Below are 16133 nucleotides of genomic sequence, written 5' to 3' on the forward strand. Positions count from 1 at the left end.
ACAACAGCAAAAGTAATCTCGTATGATAACACGAGACCAACTATATTTATACATCAGCCATCGTAATGTTCTTATAACTACTATTAAGTATTAACTGACAATTGAAAGTTGAAATCTAATACCTCGCCTCAATAGAGCTTCATCATAATAAAGAGCAAAGAGCAAGGAAGAGAAGTGTGCTCTACGAAAGACATATAAAACTTACTAGAAATTTGAGTAGCAAAACAAGAAAACTCGGGATAACAGAACTTTTCAAATGATGGAAAGAGTTTAAGTGAGTTAACCAATACCACAACTAACACACCCAAGATTGACAATCCGAAGAGTCTCACAGATTCATATATTGTCTAGAAAACATAATATAATGAGGGAAAGGGGTGGAGAAAGTCTTTTAACAGGAGGACTAGACCCAAATTGAAAAGAGAGAAAATAGCCGACTATTTAAAAGCTCCATACTAGAAAATCTTCTCTACCGTTGCCGTGACCTTGACCCACCTCGTCTTGCTTCATCTGGAGACGAAGGAAATAGCTCGATGTACCTTGATCCAATCACCTCATTGTCCTTGCACATAGCTTTCTTGGCCTCCTCAACCGAAGCAAATTCCACAAACGCATCACCAGTAGCTTTTCCATCACGGCGGTAGGTAATGTTTATCTTGTCATCTGTGAGGTTAAATTCCTTACCAAAAAACTTGAGAATATCAGATTTCGTACAACGGTATGGGAGACCGCGCATCTTCAATATCTCTGTGTACTCCAGTTGATCTTTGTTCTGGGCCCTCTTTGGACGAGATGGAGGAGAAGGACGGTAGTCAGATTCATAACCTTCTTCCTTCATCTCAGTAGCTATAGCTTGGTAATAGTCTTGCTTCTTGCAGCTGAAAACCTCTACATATCTCCTCCCCATGTTCTGCCGATCCCTCTGGAGAGCATACTCCACTTGCATGTGACCAGCGAAGACGACAAACGCTTCTCCAGAGAACCTACCATCCTTGTTGACCAGAAAAATATCCACAATGTCCAGGCCAGCAAAGAACTTGTAAATGTCAACTTCAGTGCAATCGAATGGAAGACCCCTTAAACGAACAACAGGAAATGCAGAAGGCTGAAATCTGCTATCATAGTCAAAAGCCTGCTGATAGCCACTTGCACTGCTGCTCACTGCGAAGTAGGGATTTGATTCCATCATTCTTGGTCTCTTTGAGCCGATCTCGTACCCGTCTGAAAACCCCCCGCTCCCCAACATTGCCCTTCATTATTGATACCCAAAAAAAAAAAAATCCCCCACTCAACCTTGTTAATAAAAAAAAACAAGCCCAACCCATATTTTTTCCAATAACCTAGTTTCATATACTACTTTTCTCCAAAGAAACACAACATTTCATGCATTCTTCCAACTAAGCATAATTACTAGAAAATGAAACACAATAAATTGGAGAGAGACATCACATGGAATCAATACCTAAGCATAAACATGAACCATAAATTTTTCAAGTCAACGCGGTGATTACTTGACCTTTAATATATGCTTATATATCTAGCACAAAAGAGTCAGCTAGATAAGTCAAATAACCGTGTTGAAAGACCAATCATGACCCAAAAGTTCTCTGACGATTATACATAAGACAGGACAATCACCTAAATGTTCCAATGCCAAGGTAAAATTAATCCTCAAGCAAATGTACAGGTCAAATTTATTAGTAGCAACACTCCCTGAAGATCAATAACATTATTTTTGAATCAGAAATTTGCAGCACCGTAAAAATGTGGTACTCATGTACATTAAAAAGTTCTCTCTCTCTAACGGCATAGTTTGTCTGGATATTTTTTTGGATGCAATACCGAATGTTGTTATAAAGAACATATAACATAATCATAACATGAAAAATTGGTTCCAAAAGAAAAAACTAGGGCGTTTTAGAGAAATGTTGTTATATATGATGACTGTTATAGTGAGATCTAAAAAAGTTCTGGTGTTGAAACAAGCAAAAGATAATCTTAAAGTAACAATGTATTAAATTTGTCATGTAATCACTTTATGAAGGACACATAAGTCACATGCTTAAAGAGCAACAAGTTGAGACACAAGCATGCCCTGAAATTTCTTTTTAATGCCCAAATTAGACTACCAAATTCAGAGCGGGAACGAGAAACATCAAGGATTGCTACATGCTATATCAAATTTCCAATTGTGTTTGTTTTACCGTCTAAACACAAAATCAACCCGTTCAGCAGCACTACGGAAAGATTACTTGGGTGAACATTTGACGACCAAATTCAATAATTACTCTACTTCAGAAATGATACTAGGGGTGTACAAACAAGGGTATTATGGGATTTCTATGTTTTTCCGAAGGATAGTGTCCGCTCTATATTAGCAAACACGTGTATTTCAATTCAGGACAAGTTTAACGCACTTAATTAACAAACTGGGTCTCATCTACACTCTTTTTCTCCCTTTTGTCTGTTCCAAAATGGTCTTCGTTCTCACTTTCACCGATTTTTCTATGTTTCTTCTTCCTTTTCTGTTATGTAATCATCTCTATCTGTTCTTGGACATTTCTCGTTAGTTTCTGATTCCTCAAGTTCTGCATTTTGGTAATTTCTCTATCTATTTTCATTAAGGAATTCAAGATTTTAAATTATTAGGTTTCCAGTTGAACATTGGATTTCTCTTTGAGTTCAAATGGGAAGAAACAGGCGTTGACTCCAATAATGGAAACTACTCAAAGTAATCCTTAGGTGACTCGTGTTTGACAGGTAAAGAATGAACTTCTCGATTCCTCGTTAACTTTAGTAACAATTTTTAAGGGTAAACTTGGGCTAATAAGGCAGCTGATTATATTTTCCCCCCTCTTCGATTCAATTGCGCAGATTGGAGAGCTCTTTTTCTTCTATTGCTTTTCCGTTCTTCTCTTTCACTCTTTTTTTCTCTCTTTCCCTTATATCTTAGATTGGATAAAGTGACGTTTTCTTTTGCAGTTAATGATAAAAACAGAACACAGTGAGAAGTTTGTTTTTCTATTATGATAAAAACCGAACACAGTGAGTATCTTTCAATGATTACAAGGCCGCAACTTTATACAAGAAGAAAAGAGATCTAAATGGTAAGATAATATACAATAATCAATACAAACACCTAAATGGAAGATAATCAACATTAATGGAAATAGAATAAAAACAAATTAAACTCCAATCCCACAAATCACTCATTTTACTTCCTGAAATAGCTCATTGTACAGCTCATTGCAACACTCCCACTCAAGTTGGTAGGTAGATGTCTTCGATACCCAACTTGTCCAATGAGCTATTAAATGGTATACTTGGAACAACTTTTGTTAGCATGTCACTGGTCTTCTGATTTCCATGTGGAAAACATATTATTTTCTCTTCAAGTTTCTCTTTAATGAAATCCTGATCTACTTCAATATGTTTTATCTTGTCATGTTGAACAGGATTCTGAGCAATTTGTATAGCTGATTTGTTATCACAGAACATCTTTATCGTTGAACTTGAGTCGAGACCTATTTCTGTTAATAATCACTTCAGCCAAAGAAGTTCACAAATTCCCTTCGCCATACTTCTGAATTCTGCCTCTGCGCTAAATAGAGCCACCACTTTTTGTTTCTTGCTTCTCCAAGTAACTAAATTTCCTCCAACAAAGGTTATTAATAACCTGATGTTGATCTTCTATCTGTTGCACTCCCAGCCCAATCCGCATCTGTATAGCCATTGATATTCAAATGACTATGTTACTTGAACATAAGTCCTCTTCCAGGAGAGGACTTAAGATATTGCAAAATACGAGTAATCGCCCCCATATGTCTTCACTAGGATTATGCATGAATTGACTAACAAGCCTCACTGCATATGCTATATTCGGTCTTGTATGGGATAAATAAATCAACTTGCCAACAAGTTGTTGATACCTCCTTTTGTTTGTTGGCGTTAGATTCGGATGCTCCTTTAGTCCATGATTTTGGACTATAGGAGTGTCAATTGGTCTACAATTGAGCATTCCTGTTTGTGCCAATAAGTCAAGAACATATTTTCTTTAGGAAAGGAAAATTACTTTGCTAGATCGAGTCACCTCTATCCCAAGAAAATACTTAAGCCCTCCAAGGTTCTTCATTTCAAACTCTGTAGCTAAACACCTTTGCAACTTTGTAATCTCTTCTTTGTCATCCCCTGTAATTATCATATCATCAACATAGATAATTAAGGTTGTGACCATACCTCTTCGGAGATTCAAGAATAAGGTGTGATCAGCATTACTTTGCTCGTAACCTCGCCTCTTCATGGCCAAGCTAAAGCGTCCAAACCAAGCTCTTGGTGACTGTTTTAATCCATATAAAGCTTTGTTTAACTTGCATACAGTTCCTGCTTGTGAAGTAGCAAAGCCTTGTGGGATTTCCATATATACTTCCTCTTCAAGATCACCATGTAAGAAAGCATTTTTCACATCATATTGATGTAATGGCCAATTCAAATTAACAACAAGCAATAGTAGTACTCTCACGGTATTTAATTTTGCTACAGGAGAAAAAGTGTCTGTATAATCTATACCATAATGAGTGTATCCTTTGCCACAAGTCTGCTTTGTAGCGGTCAATCGATCCATCAGCACTATATTTGATAGTGAACACCCACCTGCTTCCGACCACTTTCTTTCCACTAGGTAGTAGTACTAGTCTCCATGTATTCATATTCTCCAGCGTTTCTATTTCTTGTTTTATAGCTTGAGTCCACTTTGAGTCACTCAGGGCCTCCTGTATAGAGCTTGGAATCTTTACCGAGGATAGATTGTAAGTGAACGCTTTGAGTAATTTTGACAAATTGTTTGTGCTAACATAGTCGGCTATTGGGTATTTTGCTTTCTTTCTTCAAGATTTGGAGAGTATCGATTTGGTGGTTGCCCTCGATTGTGCTTGAAAGAGAGTTTATATGTGGAAGAACAATCTAGTTCATTATTAGGAGTAGAATTCAGAGATTGTACCTCAGGAATGCCCTCATGAGATTGGTCTTCGTGTGGTACTAAGCTTTGAGTGACAATTTGTCCTGTCAGCTGTTCATGTGTATATTCTGGCCCCTCCTGCACATCCTCTTGTATACTCACGCCATGCTTTTCAGATTCTTCCGTCAAGCCAACAAAGTCGTTCAAAGCTGAATTGTCTTCGAAAAATGGCCAATTCTCCCCATCATTTGTACTCTGCTCTTCAATAAGTTTCTCTCCATGAAGAGAAGAGCCTATATGGCTCTCAGAAAAAAATAGTTTCGATTCTAAGAAAGTAACATCCAATATGACATACAAACTTTCTACTTCTGGGATCATAGCAGCGGTAGCCTTTCTTATGATCACCATATCCAAGAAAAACACAACAGCACATGGATCTAGCTTGGATCTCTGATTTTTGTAGAGATGGACATAAGCTACATAACCAAATATTTTGGGTTCAAGCATTAGTACCGACGATAATGAAGAATGATCAGCAAGTGTCTGTAATGGAGTTTGAAAGTTCAATACTCGTGACGGCTCCTATTCGGCAAATAAACCCCAGTACAAACTACGTTCATCCAATAACGTCGAGGTGCTTTAGATGTTATCAAACGCGATCTAGCAGTTTCCAAAATATGCCTATTTTTTCGTTCTGCGACACCGTTTTGTTGAGGTGTCTGAGTGCAAGATGTTTCATGAAGTATTCCATTCTCTCGAAAGTAATCAACAAACTGGTTACTTGCATATTCTCCACCATTATCTGATTGTAAAACTTTTACAACAGCAGAGAATTAAGTCCTTATCATGTTATGAAATGAACGAAAAATCCTAAACACCTCATCTTTACCTTTCATCAAATAAAGCCAAGTCATACATGTACAATCATCTAAAAATGTCATAAACCATCTAATACCCGAAGAAACTAAGATAGGTGTTGGACCCCAAACATCAGAGTGAATTAACATAAATGGTATTTCACATTTATTTAAACTTATTGAATAAGAAACACGATGACTCTTAGCAAGAATACAATCTTCGCATTTGAACTTTGTTTCATCTAAATTTAAGAACAAACTTGGCAATAATCGCCTTAAATAAGGAAAAGATGAATGTCCTAGCCTGCGATGCCACAACCATATCTGTTTCTCCTTGTTACTCATTCCCTGAGCTGCATTTGTCAAGCCACAGTTGTATTCATCCATGTAATATAGGCCTCCTCGCTTAGTACCACGACCAATAATCTCCTTCGTGGGAATATCTTGAAATAGACAAAACTTTGGATATATTAGTGCACAACAGTTCAAGTCCTCCGTCATTTGACCCACAGATAATAATTTATTGGAGAGAGAAGAGACGAGTAAAGTATTTTGTAAAGAGAGATTTGGTACTAGTGTTACTCTTCCAGCCCCTTCACCAGGATATATCACTCCATTTGCATTAACTATGCATGTGCGCGCCTAGGTTGAGTTGAGTCTACTAAATCACGAGAATCAAAGGTCATATGGTTGGTTGCCCCTGAATCAATAATCCAACCATGATTACCTAAATCATTATGAGCCATAGAGTTGTTAACACTTGCAGGTGAAGTATTCGCAGGTTGTGGTATTAGCGTCCATGATTCAGCTCTTTCTGAGTTCTCCCCAGTGTTTGCCAATGAGCTCTGCCAATGAGCTCTACCAGCCTCCTGCTTCCTTTTCTTTTTCAGTTCATACCACCAGTCTGGAGTCCCATTCAATTGGAAACATGTTTCAGTTGTATGTTTTGGGTTTCCACAGTGTGTCCCACCTCTTCCTTCTTGTTGCTTTTGTTTTGGCGTGTTATTCTTGCCATTGATCATTGGTTGAAAAGAGACTTGTCGTTGAGAACCTTGTCCTGTCCTTGAAATCATAGCAGCACTACTTATGTCCTCTTTAGTCAACATTACAGATTGCCTCAGGTCTTTTTGTCGAACAAGTGCATATTCTTCCTCTACAGTAGGAAATGGCTTGAGTTGCAAGACATCGCCTCTAATTTTATCAAGCCTGTCATCCAATCCATCAAGAAAAGTATATACTCTATCTTCTTGTAATATAGAAATATACTTTTCAATGTCAAATTGACATTTCATTGGATTTGGTCGACGAAAATTGATTTCTCTCCACAAGCCTTGAAGATGGTTGAAATACGTCTCAATCGATCCCCCTCCTTGCTTCAACTTCATCACTTTTCTCTTCAAATCATAAACTTGAGACGTGTCGCCTCCATCAAAATATGTCATGGCAATAGCATCCCAAATTGCTTTTGCAGTCGTAAATCGGATGTAATTTCCAATTAACTTGGGATCCATCGAGTTGATTAACCAACTCTTCACCATTGCATTTTCTGTTCTCCATTTCCTGAATGTGGAATCTGTTTCTTCTGGTGGTTCAAGATCTTCATTAATATATCCCAATCTATCTTTTCCAGAGATGTACATCTCTACTACCTGGGACCAAATCGCATAGTACCATCTAGCTTGATACCTTGCGGAACAACCAGAGCTTCATGTCTTGTTGTAGTTGATGTATTGCCCATCAATTGTGATATTTTTTATGTTAGTTCAGAGAGCAGGGAACTCTCAGATCCAACACCGGACCTCCCAGTCGTTGGAGTAGTTTCCCCCATAATCTAACTTTTATCCTGCTTCTGCTTCCTTTTTTTTTTTTCAATCTCCCTCTATACTACTTGCCCTTTCTCACAGATTTGAACCATGCTCTGATACCATGATAAAAACCGAACACAGTAAGAAGTTTGTTTTTCTATTATGATAAAAACCAAACACAGTGAGAAGTTTGTTTTTCTATTAACTTCAGTATCTTTCAATGATTACAAGGCTGCAACTTCATACAAGAAGAAAAGAGATCTAAAGGGTAAGATAATATACAATAATCAATACAAACACCCAAATGGAAGATAATCAACATTAATGGAAATAGAATAAAAACAAATTAGACTCCAATCCCATAAATCACTCATTTTACTTCCTAGCTCACTGTACAACTCATTGCAACAGTTAATTTGCTGCATTTTATCTAAGTAACCCATTACTATGTAAACCCAACTTGTATCTTGCCTTGACCGGAGGCTTAGGAGGGCTCTCCTTTTTTCCTTTTAATCTCACTCTGCAAATACTCCTAGGGTAACTCACCCAAATGGAAGATAATCAACATTAATGGAAATAGAATAAAAACAAATTAGACTCCAATCCCATAAATCACTCATTTTACTTCCTAGCTCACTGTACAACTCATTGCAACAGTTAATTTGCTGCATTTTATCTAAGTAACCCATTACTATGTAAACCCAACTTGTATCTTGCCTTGACCGGAGGCTTAGGAGGGCTCTCCTTTTTTCCTTTTAATCTCACTCTGCAAATACTCCTAGGGTAACTCACCGTTTCCAAGTGTAAATTCTTTATTAGTAGGAAATACCAAGTTACGTTCTTTATGGCATAAGATAATTCTCTTTTTGAGTAATTTTAATGCTGCACTATGCCTATGATTGTAAATTTACCTTCATTAACTTTTTATAATAATTTTATCTGTTTACTTTTTTCTGCAATAACTAGCTGTTTGTTTTTTCCTTGTTGTGTTCTTCATTTTGATTTAACTTAAAGAATTGTCATGTTAGTTACCGGGGTAAATAACTTAGCTACTGCATAAAGCATAGCCTTCTATGCACTTATGGAGAAGCCTTTAAAGTCCTGGGACATAATTAAAGACATAGGATAGACGGTAAAAAAATTCTTTAAGGAAAAGTTGTGATCTCTGAAATAGAAAATATAGTGATAGATCTTCTCACACCTCTCATGGACCCTCTTATTTTACTTTCTAAGCTACTAGATAACCAGACAGTCAAATGTTTGTTTTCATGTGCTTTTTACTTATACATGTCCTAGAAATGTTCCAAGAAAATTTATCCGCTGGCCTAGCCACAAACAAGTTGATGGAAAGAGTACATCCCTTGAGATCATCAAAAATGTCATCTCCTTTTCTCATTTTATCAACCAAAAATGAAGATTTGTTTTCTTCTATAAGATAAGCCAAACTGATATTATCACTTCGGTTATTGTTATCTTTCATAGTCTCACGCATTTACATGACTAACTTTGGTTTCTAGAGAAAAAGAAGTTGATGGTTACTCGGGCAAAGCAACTAGGTAAGTTTCTTAATCTTTCTCCCCCGCATATACTGAGATGCTCTTATGCTAAATCATTTATTTTTTTTGTCTAAAAGGAAAGTGAAAGCTCGGGACTAGCGTAGTATCAATGGGGTAGTCAAACGCACTTAAAGATATGTAGTCAAGTAAATATTACCGCCCCGATATGAAAAAAGTGAAGGGTGAACCAAGAGCTTTTGTACCTATTTCCTATTTCACTTCTAGCAAGGATCAACTTGCAAGATAATCTTTGATTGGAAATCTATGTATTTCTATTTTCCTCTATCTCCATCTAAAAAGAAAGGAACACCTTATTACGTTTCGTAGTTCAGTGGCCAAGACTCAAGACTCAGGTAGACTTTTTGCTCCTTAGGAAGGGTGATAGAGCGTCATGTAAAGACTGTAAAATCATACCTAGAGAGAATCTTTCGACCCAACATAAGTCTTTAGTAATGGACTTCGTAATTAACAAGGGTAGAAGTTGGTGGATAGCAAAGATGACGAGGAGAAGCAAACTAATAGGGAAGAGTATAAGTTAGCTAGGAAGGAGGCTAAGTTAGCGGTTACGGCGACTAAGACAACAACTTTTGAGAATTTGTATGCGGCTTTAGAGAAGAAAGGTGGGAATAAGAAGCTCTATAGGCTTGCTAAGGCTAGGGAGCGGAGGGCCGTGTTCTTGACCACGTGAAGCGTATCAAGGGGGAGAATGGCAAAGTGTTGGTGGAGGATGCCCTTATTAGGAGGAGGTTAGAGTCCTATTTTCATAGACTCCTGAACGACGACGGGGGGCTTTATGCTGGGGGACTTGGAGAACTTAAAAAGGTGTCGCAATTATGGTTATTGTAGGCATATCAAGGTAGAGGAGGACAGGGGTACGATTCGGCAGATGCGTAGGGGTAGGGCGATTGGGACAGACGAGACTCTGGTGGATTTTTAAAAGAGCACAGGCGGGCCAGGTTTGGTGTGGCTGACGAGGTTGTTTGACATCATTTTTAGGACGGAAAAGATGCTCGAAGCTTAGAGATGGAGTACGATGATTCCATTATATAAGAACAAGAAAGACATTCAGAGTAGCAACAATAATAGGGGTATTAAGTTACTGAGGTCATACCATAAAAGTTTAGGAGAGGGTGGTAGAGTTGAGGCTAAGAAGGATCGTGACCATTTCTGTACATGTCAGGTTGCTCGACTACTGAGGAAATTCACCTCGTGAGGAGATTAGTGGAGCAGTATAAAGAGAGGAAGAAGGACTTGCACATGGTGTTCATTGATCTTGAGAAGGCGTATGACAAAGTTCCCAAGGAGATTTGCCCGTGGCATACACTAGGTTGATCCAAGATATGTACGATGGCGCAAAGACTCGTGTGAGGATAATAGGAGGAGATTCAGAACACTTTCCTGTTTTGACAGGTTTGCACCAAGGATCTACTCTTAGCCCGTTTTTATTTGCATTGGTGATGGATGTTTTGACGCGACATATTCAAGGGGAGGTGCCTTGGTATATGTTATTTATTGAAGATGTCAGACTGATTGACGAGACTCGGGATGAAGTTAATGATAAGTTGGAGGTTTGGAGACAAACCCTTGAGTCAAAGGCTTTAGGTTGAGCAGGACCAAAATAGAGTACTTGAAATGTAAATTTAGTGCTTTGCCGCATGAGGATGATATGGCTGTAGAGTTGGATTCTCAGGCCATTCAAAAGGAAAGTTTCAAGTATCTTGGGTCTATGATTCAGGGAAATGGTGAGATTGACGAGGATGTCACACCGTATTGGAGTTGTGTAGTTGAAATGGCGGCTCGCCTCGAGAGACTTTGTGCGATAAGAAGGTGCCTCCAAAGCTTAAAAGTAAGTTCTATAGAGCGGTAGTCCCCCTGCTATGTTGTATAAAGCGGAGTGTTGACCAATTAAAATTCCCACATCCAAAAGTTCAAGGTGGCGAAGATGAGGATGTTGTGGCGGATGTGTGGACTTACCAGGAAAGATAAGGTTAGAAATGATATTATTCAGGAGAACATGGGAGTGGCATCGATAGAGGCCAATATCCGAGAAGTGAGGTTGCATTGGTTCAGGCATGTGATGAGAAGGGACGCGGATGCTCCAATTCGGAGGTGTGAGAGGCCATTGGTGATGGATGTTTTGACGCGACATATTCAAAGGGAGGTGCCTTGGTATATGTTATTTGTTGAAGATGTCAGACACAACAATATTTCTATTTGAATATGTATGCAAGTGAAATGTATTCATACACAACAATATTTCTATTTGAATATGTATGATACTGTTTTATTTTCTAATAGAGAAAAGACATAAAATGACCACCGAAGTTGTCCCAAATTTGCAAAAAGATACTTACACTTTGTGGGCGACTTATTACACCACACAACTTGTAGAAACCCTTGCAAATAGACCATTTTGAACAATTTTGAGCCTATCTGTATGGTCACCCCTATAAAGCACATGAATGAAGAAAATTGACAACAACTAACAATTCAAAAATGCCATGTGTACTTAAATTTGACAATTATTTTCAAAAACCCTTCTTCTTCTTAAAAATTTGATTTCCCCCAACCACCATTGTTATAGCCTTGGAGCTTGATTTCAAAAAAAACATCACTCCCTTCTCAATTTAATCTCAACAAAATCAGCCTTAAAAGATACGATTTTTCATTTATATTCTAAATTTTCTTACTTTCCAGTCTTTTGGAGCTTTATTTTCATCTTAATTTGCTTAAAAGTTTTGAAATCAAATTTTATTTTCTGATTAGGTTTTGAGGGAAAAAATCCAAGAAATTTTTCTTTTTCTATTTCTCTTTCCTATTTGGTTACTATAGCTGATTTTAGTAATAGAAATTACAATTTTATAATTATCCGATCAAAATCAAAAAGGACTATTTTTAAATTTTATTTGTCTCTACTGAATTGATTGTTGCAGATTTGTTTTGGAAAAACAATGTCAATTTCTCATATTTCTTATTTTTTCAAATTAAAAAATAAATATTCCAGTGCTTTTTTTCTCCTACAAAAATGGAGATTGAAAGTAGTAAGGTGGTTGAAATATCTTGATTTGAAGGTAAGCTGGAAAAGATGGTGACTTCAATTTCAAGTTTAGTTTGGTGGTAACTTGAGTATTTTAGTTTTGATTAATTGATGGTAGTTTGAGTATTCACATTTTGATTATTCGATGGGTTTGATTTTCATAAATTAATTAGTGGTAGTTTGACAACCATTTTGTCACCCAAATAGAATTGGTGATGGTTTCATTGAAGGTGAAAATGGGTGGCTATGGTGGAGAAGTTGAGGGGAAGAAGAAAGAGAGAAAAAAGAAAATCTTTATTAAATGGGTTAAATTTAGATAAATAACTAATATTATATAAATGGAAGTGTATTACACTTGCTGCTTTGAAAGTAAAACTGGTGAAAAAAACGTCAAGGGGGTATTTGTAATGGTTTTAACTAGTTTTGTGGGGTGATAGGACGCCCGCAAACTTTAACTATCTTTTTGAAAATTCGGGACAACTTCAATGGTTTGTTTATGTCTTTTCTCTTTCTGATATTTATCAACCCATGATTGGGATTGCAGATTTTCAGCAATGTCTAGTAATCCTTGTGTTTAACATGCTAAGGATTTCTTTGTTAGATTGTAATTTTCTATGTTGCTCAAAATCTCAAAATTGTTGCTGCTCCGCGTCGGATTCTCCAAAATGCATTATTTTGGGAGTATCTGACACACACCTATCAACATTTTTGAAGAGTCCGAGCAACATAAGTAACTTTAGTAGGTGCAAGTGTGAATTCCTTAAAATCTTATTTAATAAGTTGTACAAATTTCATTGTTCATGCAATACTCTTATAAATCATGTCTTATACACAACACTTTGGCCCGTGCACAGCACGAGCAAACCCATACCAGTTTGTTAATCTGTGGCACTAACACAATGCGGAATTCCCATATATCAATTCGAATAAACAAGTTACAAAATTTGAAAACATCACAACAACAACCAGGCCAACATAGCCAGTAAAATCCCACAAGTTAGGTCTTGGGAGGGCAAAGTGTACCCAGACCTTACCACTACCTCGGGGAGATAGAGAGGTTGCTTCCGAAAGACCCTCGGCTCAAGTGTAACAAATCCCGGTACAAAGAAGAGGAAACAGTGAAGAAAATATGGCGAAACTAACAAGGGAACAGTGCACAATCTACCAGATAAACAATAATCAACCACAAAAATAATGTGATAATTGAAAAACAATAAACATGGAACATAAAAAAAAAAAGAAATAAATAAACCAAAGAAATCAGAAAATAAAAAACACTAGTAATCCAGATCAATAGATAGGAGGAAAAAGCTATGATCAATAAGGAATTAATGACTAATTATACCTATTTAATAAACTAAATAAGAGATAGGGCAAACTCACCCTCTTGATCCGTACATAGCTGCGGAGAAGGAAGGTAGCTTCCAGAAAACAGCTTTAAAAAAACCCTCCAATTCCAGATGAAAGCAAAATCGATTGAAGAGAAACCCTAGCAGAATGTTGCAGCTTGTCATATGAGGAGGAGGCTATATATAGACGACATGAGACTACTACTTAAGCCACCCAAACCGACGTCGTCATTAGTGTGCATAAACATACATTATCAAAAAAATGTTTCATTTATATAAAAAAAGGAAAAAAAAAACTAAACATTGAAGGCTCTGCTGAATATATTATTTTTTTTATCTTAATTTATGTGACCCAAATATAATTTAGATAATCAATCATTAAAATAATTTAAATTTTTTATTATTATAATTTATGTTACTTTTTCTTCTATTTCAATTTAAGTGACATTAATATAAGCTCGAGTGTCAATTGAATATTTTATATCTTTAATATTTTTGAGTTGTTAAATATGTGATTTACAATGCTTTTAGCATAATTTTTCAATAAAATATTAATACTTTCTTAGTCTTAATTTATTATGTCTTCTCATTTTTAAATAATACTAGTCTAACTGCACGTGCCTCGCACGTGTAACATTTGATTATTTAAATTAAATAATTTTATCTATTACGGAGATTTGTCATAATGTACAAAAAGTTCAAATCAATTTCCGAAAATCCTTAACAATTAAATATAATAATGTAAACATAAACATCTATTTTAGTGTAAGCACATATATCTTTTACCACCAAAAGTTTCAAGTAATTGATGAATATCACTTTTATGTTTATCATGCAACACCTCTTTTCCTTGGGTTCATTGCAATAGTAGCCTAAAGAAAATGAATTATAAAAGCAACACATGATGTAGAAGGGAAAAAATTGATTAGTTGAAAAAAATTGATGAGTTGAGTAAATAATGTACCTAAATATGTGAGTCATTTTCGTGAATTTAATCAAGGAAGAGCATTACTTATTAATAGATCCAACAAAGAATACAAATTAAATCAATTAAGAACATAAATTCAACTAATAACACAAATTAAATAAATTAAAAATATAAGCAAAATTGTCGGTATGTCAATTAATATTGTGTTTAAATTATTAATAAGCAAGCAACAATCAACATACCAAAAAGGCAAAATTTTTTATGATAAATAAACTAAAGCGAGTTGACGAAGAAATTAGCATGACTTTTATAGAAGTTGGTAAAAGGTATGTTAAAGCCTATTTTACGTGGGATAGGAATTGTTATTTTTGATTTTTGAGTTTTTTTAACCATATTTTGCATAAAAAAAGTTATGCTAAAACCAAGTTCGGAAAGAATAGAGTTTTTTTTATTATTTTATTTTTTGGGGGGTTTCATGTAGGGGGTGGGGGGTTTTTTAGTTACTAATTTTTTATTATTATATTATTTTTGGTTTCATATTGGGAGTGACTTTTTTTTATTACTATTTTCTTGGTTTCACCTTGGAGGAGGATTGGTTTCACGGTGGTTTTTTTATTACTGCTTTTTGGGTTTTACGTTGGGGAAGGAATTTTTTTTCGGTTTCTATATATGGTTAGTTTTTTTTAGATGGTGAAAAAGGAATCCTATTTTCACGAGGAGGGGTTTTTTTTTCTTGGTAATATAGCCAATATTTAATATTACTAAAATAATAAAAAAGGTAAAAAGACGATTTGTCTAAAGCGGAGTCTTTTAATGAAGGGCAAAAAGTTCAAACAACAATTTTAAGGCCTTCACACTTTTAATATATTATAGATTATAGATTATAGATATAAATATAGATTATAGATATTGATATAGATTATAGATATAGATATGTTACTTTATGTCTTCCTCTGTTCCATCGTAATTTCTGTGGCACTAATACAATTTTAATAGTCAAATAAATATTTTATGTTGACAGATCATTTTGTGTGTATTTTATCTATTTTATGAAATTTTATTAATTTTTTTAATGCTTAGATAATGATAAAAATTAATTAGGGTGATATAATAAAACTACGGTTGAAACAACAAAGCCTTAAATAACTTATCACAATTAATTAAAAGTGATAAGATAAAATTATTATAAAAAATACTTGTGAATAAAATTTAAATGAATCTCATATAAGACATCAAATTAATTTAAAATATCAAAAGTTAATTGATCATTTTATGTCTAATTTATTTTTTATTAAATATTATTAATTATTAATACTTAAATGAGTTATAATAATTAATTAGGGTGATATAGTAAAATTACGATTGAAGTAGCTGAAAAAGGTAGCACAAAAATCAAGAGTTAATTTATTATTTTATTTTTATTTTATATTTTTTAATTTATTATTTTATTTCTATTTTTTATTAAATATTATTAATTTTTAATACTTAAATGACTTATAAAAATTAATTAGAGATGAAATAGTAAAATTAAGGTTAAAGCAGCTGAAGCAGGCATGTTGAACAGTTGTCTGCTTATCCCCTTTATTATTAAAAGTAATAATTAATATAAACCTATGCTACATTTTTTATATTAATTAGGATATTTTT

The 16133-nt window shown here is 35.2% G+C and overlaps 1 protein-coding gene and 1 long non-coding RNA gene across 2 annotated transcripts; both read right to left on the reverse strand.

Moving 5' to 3' along the window:
- Positions 1 to 234: 234 nt before the first annotated feature.
- On the reverse strand, positions 235 to 13809 carry LOC107858487 (heterogeneous nuclear ribonucleoprotein H2). The gene is made up of 2 exons (XM_016703153.2): positions 13593 to 13809; positions 235 to 1250 (listed from the first exon to the last, which is right to left on the reverse strand). The coding sequence occupies exons 1-2, from the start codon at positions 13721 to 13723 to the stop codon at positions 470 to 472; spliced, it is 912 nt and encodes a 303-aa protein (XP_016558639.1). The 5' UTR covers positions 13724 to 13809; the 3' UTR covers positions 235 to 469.
- Positions 2594 to 13586, reverse strand: LOC124893754. The gene is made up of 2 exons (XR_007050887.1): positions 8163 to 13586; positions 2594 to 3139 (listed from the first exon to the last, which is right to left on the reverse strand). It is a non-coding gene; the product is annotated as an uncharacterized LOC124893754 (long non-coding RNA).
- Positions 13810 to 16133: the final 2324 nt, after the last annotated feature.

This window comes from Capsicum annuum, chromosome 2, assembly GCF_002878395.1.
Source record: "Capsicum annuum cultivar UCD-10X-F1 chromosome 2, UCD10Xv1.1, whole genome shotgun sequence".
Classification (NCBI taxonomy): domain Eukaryota; kingdom Viridiplantae; phylum Streptophyta; class Magnoliopsida; order Solanales; family Solanaceae; genus Capsicum; species Capsicum annuum.

Bases quoted from the DNA above. Each gene is read 5' to 3' on its own strand.
- LOC107858487 (XM_016703153.2), bottom strand. From the start codon at position 13,723: ATGACAAGCTGCAACATTCTGCTAGGGTTTCTCTTCAATCGATTTTGC. The intron at 1,251-13,592 runs GTGAGTTTGCCC...TCAATAATGAAG, and splicing joins GCTATGTACGGATCAAGAGG to GGCAATGTTGGGGAGCGGGG.